The sequence below is a fragment of the Lepidochelys kempii genome, chromosome 14, assembly GCF_965140265.1.
Source record: "Lepidochelys kempii isolate rLepKem1 chromosome 14, rLepKem1.hap2, whole genome shotgun sequence".
Taxonomy (NCBI): Eukaryota; Metazoa; Chordata; order Testudines; family Cheloniidae; genus Lepidochelys; species Lepidochelys kempii.
The window spans coordinates 34,963,207-34,973,746 of NC_133269.1; the positions used below are offsets into that span (position 1 = coordinate 34,963,207).

A 10,540-nucleotide genomic window follows, 5' to 3' on the forward strand; every position below is an offset into this window, starting at 1 on the left:
TACTCATTGCTCTGATACGCCATAGGGTTGTCTAGGTGGATACAAAAGATCTGTTCTTGAACTGTGACTCCTTGCACTTTGACTAAAGTCAACACTTAGTCTTAAATCTTCAGCTGGTAACCAGGAGAGGGAGGGGAGTTTCTGAATATTTATGGAATTAATTAACATTTGATTAGCTTTCAGCTCTATGTTCTTCCAATTCAATTGCACAGTTTGCTTTATTATTCCTAGACTCAACCCATGGCAGACAGAAACCAGAGAAACCAAACGGCTGTCACAGAATTTATCCTCCTGGGATTCGGGGATCTCCCTGAACTGAAAATTCTTCTCTTCCTCATGTTCTTAGTGATCTACATGGCAACTATGGTCGGGAACATGCTCATCACTGCACTAGTTGTGACTGATCAGCACCTTCACAGCTCCATGTACTTCTTCCTGGGGAACTTGTCCTGCCTGGAGACCTGCTACACCTCGACCATCCTGCCCCGGATGCTGGCCAGTCTCCTGACTGGGGACAAAACCATCTCATTCAGTGGCTGCATCACACAACTGTATTTCTTTTGTGCTCTGGCGGCTACGGAATGCTGTCTCCTAGCAGCGATGTCTTATGATCGGTATTTAGCAATATGTAAACCCCTGCACTATTCAACTCTTATGAATACCAGGTTTTGCCTCCAGTTGGCTGCTGGGTCATGGTTAAATGGTTGTTTGGTTACTGACATCTTTGTATTATTCATGTCACAGTTAATATTCTGTGGCCCGAATGACATTGACCATTTCTATTGTGATCTCATCCCATTGATAAAACTCTCCTGCGGGGACTCACACCTGATCATATTGTTGAATTTCATACTATCCTGTATATTCACTCTACCTGCGTTTCTACTAACCCTGATGTCCTATGTGTGTATCATTGCCACCATCCTGAGAATCCCTTCCACCACCGGGAGGCAGAAGGCGTTTACCACCTGCTCCTCTCACCTCATTGTGGTGACAATTTTCTATGGAACCCTCATGATTGTCTACATGCTACCGAAACATGAGACACTAAGCGTCCTAAACAAGGTGCTCTCTCTTTGCTACACAGTCCTGACTCCCCTGGTTAACCCACTCGTCTACAGCCTGAGAAACAGAGAGGTCAAGGAAGCCTTGAGCAAAGCAGTCAGTAAATATGTGGCTTTCACAAAAACAGGCAGAGAATCCTAGATAACAACTTTGCCTAAATCACCCAGGCAGCTGTGAAAACCTCAGGCTATCAGCCTCCAGTGAAAATGAGTTGAAAACCCCCATTAAAAATCTCATCACTATTGTGAAAAAAAATGGAGATGATCTGTATGGAGTTACTGAGCCACGGTTTACAGTTCCGTGCTGTCTCCATGTGTCAGGGTTCCCACCCCACTTTGAACTCTAGGGTACAGATGTGGGGACCCGCATGAAAGACCCCCTAAGCTTATTTCTACCATCTTAGGGTAAAACTTCCCCAAGGCACAAATTCTTTACCCTTGGAGGGTACGTTGCCACCACCAAGTGATTTAACAAAGATTCAGGGAAAGGACCACTTGGAGTTCCTATTCCCCCAAAATATCCCCCCAAGCCCTTACACCCCCCTTCCTGGGGAGGCCTGAGAATAACCTAGATGAGCAGAGACCAGCCTTGGGTTTTTAGGGTCCTAAAATCAGATTCTTTTTAAAAAAGAGCTTTATTAGAAGAACAAAATAAAGATAAAAGAACAACTCTGTACGATTAGAATGGAAGATAATCTCACAGGCAGTCAGATTCATATGTGGACATATCGATTCATGGGACACAATCACAGGGGCTAATCACATCAGCCACACTTTCAGAGGGCTCATTCACCTGCACATCTACCAGTGTGACATATGCCATCATGTGCCAGCAATGCCCCTCTGCCATGTACATTGGCCAAACCTGACAGTCTCTACGTAAGAGAATAAATGGACACAAATCTGATGTCAAGAATGATAACATTCAAAAACCAGCGGAGAACACTTCAATCTCTCTGGCCACTTGATTATAGACCTAAAAGTCGCAATATTGCAACAAAAAAGACTTCAAAAATAGACTTCTACGAGAGACTGCTGAATTGGAATTAATTTGCCAACTGGACACCATTAAATTAGGCTTGAATAAAGACTGGGAGTGGATGTGTCATTACACAAAGTAAAACTATTTCCCCATGTTTATTCCCCCCCCCCACTGTTGCTCACACGTTCTTGTCAACTGCTGGAAATGGCCCATCTTGATTCTCATTACAAAAGCTTTTCTTCCCCCTCTCCCTCTCCTGCTTGTAATAGCTCATTTTAACTGATCACTCGTGTTATATTGTGTATGGTAACACCCATGGTTTCATGTTCTCTGTGTATATGAAATCGTCCTACTGTATTTTCCACTGCATGCATCTGATGAAGTGGGCTGTAGCCCATGAAAGCTTATGCTCAAATAGATTTGTTAGTCTCTAAGGTGTCACAAGTACTCCTGTTCTTTTTATGCAGGATGATGGTATTTTTGTTCACGGTCTTGGCTGAACATTCACCCTATGTGAGGAGTGTGTACGGCATTTGAAAATGCACAGAGCTGACATTGTATAAGGCACAAAATCCACTAATGATCCAAGTAAATCCCTGTGTCTATTCCCTGTTCATTGTTTCTCAATGTTAGATAATAAAGTTTTGTAATCTAATTCAGACAGTCAAATGGAAATAGAACACAATGTGTGGCATCATGTTTTTTGCTGCAGTTCTTAAGTTCCTAAGGACACAATAGAAAATGCAGCCTGAACTCGGGTCCATGTTGTCCATCTAAGTGGAAGGACCAGGGAGGGAGGTGGCCATAACCATGTTTCTATCATGGAGTTTAACTGGGCACGAGGCAGAATGGAGACAATTTTAACAATTTTTTTATTTCCATAAAAAAGCCATTTTTGATCAAAATCATTTTTATGTTTATATTAATTGTGATTATTGCCATCATACCCCTCTGCAAACCCACCTTCACTGCACTCCCACAGGCTGGAGGCAAACAGCCAGGCCCTCTGGACACTTCACCAGGAGCAGCTTCATTGCTCTTATCTGGGCTAAGCCCAGCTGGGACCAGCTCCGACAAAATACCAGCACCAGGCTCACCAGGCCCTTGGAGGCAGGGAGGTTGGGCAAACAAAGAGGTAGACTCACAAGCCAGGGGCACTGGGACTGCCCAGACCCAGCTGGGGTTTTGCCAGGGCACCCGTAGAACTGAGGCCGTTCCTGGGGGCGGGTCTGTCAACTGGGCACTGAGGAGGGACTTGGCCTGTGGCTCTGCAGGGCAGCAGCTGCTTTGCTGCTGCCAGCTGCACAGAGCAGTTCAAAGGGAGGGGACGTGTTACACTGAGTGCCCGTCCTGAGAGGGCTAGTTCTCAGGGCAGCATGTCCAGCCAGCCTCAGGTGCCTTAGACAGCTCTGCTCCATTACAGGTTCAATTATGCATTTCCATTGGAAACAGACCCCACAGCAACAGAAAAGCACTGGATGGATGGGAAACCCCTGATAAACCTTTGAAAGCCACTGCTATTGTTGTATGTGCTTTTGTAGCCACTAATTTTGCAATCATGCTGTTGTCCGGTTTTGTTCCTAGTGGCTCTAATTTGGAACAGCGCACCCCTAGCAATAGGTAAGAAATGAGGCAAGATGTGATTATGCTCTCTAGGGTCACTAGAGGGTAGAGGAATGGTAAAGGTGAAGTGGTGCTGCCCAGTGGATAGCAGCCAAAGTGGAAGTCAAGAAAAGGAAGTTATGTTGCCAAATGACCAGCAAATGGAGGTGGACAGAGGTAAAGCTGTATAATACAGATTAGATGGCATCAGTGTAAATGGTGAAGAAAGAATTTTGTGGAGCAATGGACCTCTATGCTATGCAAGGAACTGGAAATATCTTTAGAAACCAAAGTGAGGAATGTGAGTGAGCAATGTACAAATGAAGATATTGAGGAATTCTGAAATCGTGCCTAAAGATGGGAAAAGTGTACCATGGTGGAACAAGGATTGTGAAATGGTAGCAGGTGTTACGGGACAAGAAATGGGCTGTTATACTGAATAATGACCAACGGGGACACAAGAGCATCAAGGTTGGAATGAGGTCGATACAGCATCCACTGTGATTAACTCCAGAAGAGAGCAGAGGGTAAGAACTGAGCAATAGACTGTCATGCTATGTAATCGACCCTAGGGGAATCAGATTGAAAGAAATGAGGAAAGCTCAGGAATATTGGCCAATATATTTCAGAACAGGATAAAGTCCTCAATGTGAAAAGGAAAGGTCGTTGATGCTGCAAGGTGTCCACTAGAGGGCAGCATATTCTAAGCAGGAGAATTGGGCTGCTATTATCTGAAATGTCCAGTAGATGGCAGCAGATAAAGGCTTCATATTATTTATTATTATAGGTTTCAGAGCAGCAGCCGTGTTAGTCTGTATCCTTAAAAAGAACAGGAGGACTTGTGGCACCTTAGAGACTCACAAATGTATTAGAGCATAAGCTTCCGTGAGCTTCATCGGATGCATCCGATGAAGTGAGCTGTAGCTGACGAAAGCTTATGCGCTAATAAATTTGTTAGTCTCTAAGATGCCACAAGTCCTCCTGTTCTTTTTATTATTATAGGGGCAGTAGGTTTTAACAGGCCATCACCTAGTGCAGTGGTTCCCAAACTTTTTGGCATCACACCCCCTTTTTAATTTTTGAGACACCCTCATGCCCCCCACCTCTCCTTTACCATCATCCAACCCGCCCTGTTCCTTGTCCCCTGACCACGCCCTCCCAGGATCCCCCTTCCCTAACCTCCCTCCCGGGACCCCACCCCCTATCCAATCCCCCCGCTCCCTGTCTCCTGACCATCCCTGTCCCCCCCAGAACCTCCGCCCCATCCAGCTGCTCCCTGTCCCCTGACTGCCCCGCCGGGACCTCCTGCCCCTTATCCAACCTCCCTCGCCCTGCTCCCAGCCCCCTTATCAGGCTGCTCAGAGTGGCAGAACTGGCTTATTGGAAAGCCTGGGAGGTGGGTGGGTGCAATCTGCGCTGCCCGCATGGCGGCGTAACTGTGGGGGAGGGTGGGCAGGAGGGGAGGGGGCAGGGGCTCGCCTCCCCAGACGGGAGCTCAAGGGCTGGGCCGCCTCGTGCCCCCCTTGGAATTTCTTCATGCCCCCCCGGGGGGGATGCCCCCCCAGTTTGGGAACCAATGATATAGTGTTTCACCATTATGTCAAATATTTTCCCCAGTGGGATTTTCCCCTCCTTTATAAGTGTAAGCAAGGTCTGCATGAACTCTTCCCTGACCTCTCGCAATGAGCTGGGGAAGAAGATTTCATGAACTGACCTTGTCTGCATAGACACGCCCACTCTGCCTAGGCATGATGGGAATGCTTTGCCCAGCATGCATCCGACGAAGTGGGTATTCACCCACGAAAGCTTATGCTCCAGTACATCTGTTAGTCCAAAAGGTGCCACAGGACTCTTTGCCTCTTACCCAGATAATGACTTTTGGTGGTGGTGGATCACAAGTCACTTTGTTATTGGGGCAGGGGTAATAAAGGATTGTGTATCCTTGTTGTGGGGATCAAGGGCAACAGAACTGTGCTTGGCATCTCCTGATAGAGGGACTCACCCTCAACTAAACTTCATTCGCTAAGCAGGGGACGTGGGTGCCAAAGCCCAGTGGAATTGAGAGAGGGTGTGGACAGGTAGTTCGTGGTGTGAGCTTAGCTGAAGGGTACTAAACACTAGTTGACCCTTCTTTTCTGTACTGTGTAATAATAGAGTTGAGTAAGACTCAACTGAGAGTCTTGTTGCAAGCCAACAGAATTGAAATCACTAATACTTGCTTACAGACAGCCCCCGCAACCTAAAGCAAATACTCACCAGCAACCACACACCACAAAACAGAACCACTAACCCAGGAACCTATCCTTGCAACAAAGCCCGTTGCCAACTGTGTCCACATATCTATTCAGGGATACCATCATAGGACCTAATCACATCAGCCACACCATCAGAGGCTCGTTCACCTGCACATCTACCAATGTGATATATGCCATTATGTGCCAGCAATGCCCCTCTGCCATGTACATTGGCCAAACCGGATAGTCTTTACGTAAAAGAATAAATGGACACAAATCAGATGTCAAGAATTATAACATTCAAAAACCAGTCGGAGAACACTTCAATCTCCTTGGCCACTCGATTACAGACCTAAAAGTGGCAATATTGCAACAAAAAAGACTTCAAAAATAGACTTCTACGAGAGACTGCTGAATTGGAATTAATTTGCCAACTGGACACCATTAAATTAGGCTCGAATAAAGACTGGGAGTGATTGGGTCATTACACAAAGTAAAACTATTTCCCCATGTTTATTTCCACACACACACACACACACCCCACACTGTTTCTCACACCTCCTTGTCAACTGTGGGAAATGGGCCATCTTGATTATCACTACAAAAAGTTTTTTTCCTCCTGCTGTTAATAGCTCACCTTAACTGATCACTCGTTATAGTGTGCATGGCAACACCCATTTTTTCATGTTCTCTGTGTCTATCTATCTATCTATCTATCTATCTATCTATCTATCTATCTATCTATCTATCTATTTCCTACTGTATTTTCCACTGCATGCATCCGATGAAGTGGGTTTTAGCCCACAAAATCTTATGCTCAAATAAATTTGTTAGTCTCTAAGGTGCTACAAGTACTCCTTGTTCTTTTTGCTGATACAGACTAACACGGCTACCTCTCTGAAATCTGTACTTACTGCTGCTTTTCACCACATCTGCTATTTCAATTAGGATGTGAATTCGAATACATTGTCCCGTTCCCTATCTCTTGAGTCAGCTGGACCAGGGATAGTGGGGACTAGTTAGGCAGCCTCCAAATGTCCAGGTTCCATTCTGTAACCAGGCAGGGGCTCCAAAAGAGCAGACTATCAAAGGACACATTTATGGAAAACTTTTTCAAAACTGTCATCTCTACAATCTCTCTGACACTTTTGCAGGTACAGTTTTGAGAACTCCTCAGTGCCACTTGGGATGAACATTGGCCAAATCAAAGAGATCGGAAAACCGAAGAAGTTTACTTTAAAACAGGGTTTTCCCCAAAACTGGGATCTATGTATAACACCAGTGGGCTCAGGACTGAGACAGCTGGACATTTTCTTTCCCATTGTAAACAATTTATTTGAGAGGCAGGAACCTCTCAGAAATGAGAATCCAACACACAGAATGGTCAGGCAACCCATCGGGCACATCCCAGGAACGACACTGGAACTATAGAGAAACTATTGCAAGAGCTATTATGATACAGTCCAGAGGGCTGTTGCATCGAAAATATCTGAACAGTTAGTTCATGATGCAAAAGCATTAGAGACAGGCATGCAACACTCGTCAGAGTGATCATGGTGAGAAGTAACCTGTCTTGCCCAGCTCCCACTTGCTGGTGATGACCCAGCTTTCACCCTTAATGTCCTGGGATAAAAGTATCGTGTGGGGAAAGGTCCTTGCATGCTAGGCCTGCTCCTGGCGTATGGGCTGAGATCCCTAAAAGAGGGGAGTCCCTGCATTTTGTCTGTGGCCACCTCTGCTCCAGGACTGGTGTATATAGTGTAAAAACAAACAAGTTACCTTCAGCAATTACCCAGACTCCACATCACTGAATTCTCCTCCCATGGGAAACCAATCTGCAAGACCTTGAATTCTGCTCCTGCTCATCAGATGGTTGAGAATATTGCTAAATAAACAAACATTAGTAATTACTAATAACATCAAAGTTCCTTCGGAGAAATATTTCCATTGGGGATGTGAGTGTGTGAGAGATGCATCTTTCTTTCCATATCTTTCATTTGCAAATTATGGATTAAATTTACTTTATATTCAGTTTCCTGTGTGTTTGTTAAACTCCATGGCTTCAGCACCCAATCAGGTAAGCCGGAGTCATGTTAGCCATTGTTACTCACGCTATTCTTCCACTGAAGGCTGTTGTCACTTGTTGACTGTGTGCAGGGCTGGCTCCAGGCACCAGCTTTCCAAGCAGGTGCTTGGGGCGGCATTCAGAATGAGGCGGCCATCCGTGTCCCTCGGCGGCCATTCGGCAGCAGCTCTGCCTCTCTTCTGGGCGCGGCAGCAATTCGGCGGCGACTGCTTGGGGTGGCAAAATCGGTAGAGCCACCCCTGGCTGTGTCTGTGTTCTCTCTGTGAGCTGCACCAGCTCTGTGCCGATAGATGGTCCAGCAGACTCCAGTCGAACTGCCCAAGAAGACCACAGGCTCGACTCGGTGGCGACGACACTAGGCCAGGTTTATTGTCAATGAAGCATAGTCCTAGCGTTCTATACGTGCTACCGGTACGCTAACCCATGTACACCCATTACAATAGTCTCGGCTCAGTGAGCAGTGGGCTCTTCGCTCCCCCTTCAGCCGGGCCAATACGCCCTCTCTCTGACCCCTCTTTTATACAGTGATACAAACAAGTTACCAATTGCCCCTCTAACGTGCCTACTTACCACTTTACCTTGTACTTGTTGGTTCCATCAAACTATCTCTATCCATCACCCTGTTATCCTGACCTTATCTTTAGGAGACATCGGTGTGTCCCTGTTATCTTCGGGGAGTGTATTTACACCGTACTCGGTGTCAGGGTGTTCTGGTACCACCCTTCTGGAATGAGTTTACATGAGTGTCCCGTGCTTAGCACTTCTGAGGAATCTTTCTGTTTTGGCAATGCCAGCCCTGTTCTTGCCAGGCTCTGTGAACTTGCAAGTAGGCATGTTTTGTGACAAGGCCTGAGTGCTGCTCACAGCCTGACTTTTCCTAACTTGGTTTTATTTCACACTTGCCTGTGTATTCACCCTGCCTCCATTCCTACTAACCCTGACGTCCTACGCGTGTATCGTCGCCACCATCCTGAGAATCCCTTCCACCACCAGGAGGCAGAAGGCGTTTTCCACCTGCTCCTCTCACCTCATCGTCGTGACAATTTTCGAAGGAACAATAATGATTGTGTACATGCTACCGAAACGTGATACACTGGGAGACCTGAACAAAGTGCTCTCTCTTTGCTACCTGGTCCTGACTCCCCTGGTCAACCCCCTCGTCTGCAGCTTGAGAAACAGAGAGGTCAAGGAAGCCTTGTGCAAAGCAGTCAGCAAATGTGACTTTCACAAAAACGTGCAGAGACGCTGCGATAACTTAGCCTGAGGTTTTCAAAGCTGCCTGGGTGATTCAATTAAGTTGAAAAGTCCCATTGAAAAATCTCAGCACTAAAGTGAAAAGGAGTTGGAGATGATCTGTAGAGAGATACTGAGACAGTTTTCGTGGTCCCCCGCTGTGCCCATGTAATACAACTTGCAGGAAAGTGCCATTGTGGACAGCTCTGTCACTCTCCAATGTTCAGCACTGATACACACGCAGTATGATGGTCTTTTTTGTCATGGTGCTGGCAGTTCACTCCATGTGAGAAGGGTGCACAGTGTCTGAAAATGCACAGAGCTGACATTTTGTAAGGCACAAAATCCACTAACCATCAAAGTAAATCCCTGTGTATATCCCCTGTTCTTTGATTCTCTGTGTTAGATAATAAAGTCTTGAAATCAAATTCAGACAGTTTCATATGAATATTGTCTGTGCCTCAGTTTCCCCTATGTGGTGCATATTTAATTAGGTGGGGGAAGAGGCTGTTTATGCTTTGCAAAGTCTCAGGGACACAGGTGGTGACCGACGCCTAGCTGCCTGAGTCCCCATGCCCATGGAGACTCCCAGAAGACAATGGTCACTCCAACTGCCCAGACATGGGGTGCCTAGCAACAAATGACCATGGATGGCCTATCCTCCACAGGAAGCCAGCTGGGTGTGACCAGCTGGAGGACAACGGACGGGGAGGGGCCAGGTGGGGTTCTTAAATGTGGGCTGTTGGAGGCAGGGAGCAGCTTCTGGACTGGGACTACAGAGGGGTCAGAGGGCTCTGGGCTCTGGGACTGACCCGGGTGGGCTCTGCTGTAACTTTCCATTCTATATGACAACGAGGGTTTTTCTACGCTGTGTTCCAGACATCTCATAAACCCTTCTGCTTTTACAAGGCTGGCTGAGAGTCACTCCAGAGTCAGGAAGTTGGGGGTGCATTGCTCCTTTTCGGTGTGCAAGTCTTCCCCAGGGATCCAATTCAGGTGGACTCCCTGAGGGGAGCTCACAGTGAGAAGCAGGGGTTCCTAAGTTGGGTCCCCGGAGGTGGTGAAGCCAAGAGGTATACCCTAATGAGAGTGTGACCCTAAGTGGGCTGACACACTACAGGGGCCCTCCCAGGTACTGTTCCAGAGCCATTCAAGAGCAGCAGACCTGTGGATCCATGACAGGTGGTAGCAGAGTATGGTTGGCGAATGCACCCAGTAGACGGTTGGCTGCTGAAGGCACCAGAAGGGCCTTGCAGTAAGTGACTGGCAGCGGTAAAACAAGGGAAGTTAAAGGAAAGAGTGAGGAAATGGCCTATAACCATCTCTCTAAGTAGAACAT

General features: G+C 46.7%; 1 protein-coding gene across 1 annotated transcript; it reads left to right on the forward strand.

Annotated features, from left to right (window-relative positions):
• Nucleotides 1-237: 237 nt before the first annotated feature.
• LOC140897738 (olfactory receptor 10A7-like) lies at nucleotides 238-1,206 on the forward strand. The gene has a single exon (XM_073310737.1). It carries the CDS (start codon nucleotides 241-243, stop codon nucleotides 1,204-1,206), a length of 966 nt encoding a protein of 321 aa, XP_073166838.1. The 5' UTR covers nucleotides 238-240.
• Nucleotides 1,207-10,540: the final 9,334 nt, after the last annotated feature.

What these genes read in the sequence shown, in the direction of transcription:
- LOC140897738 (XM_073310737.1), top strand. Translation starts at nt 241, where the DNA reads ATGGCAGACAGAAACCAGAGAAACCAAACGGCTGTCACAGAATTTATC.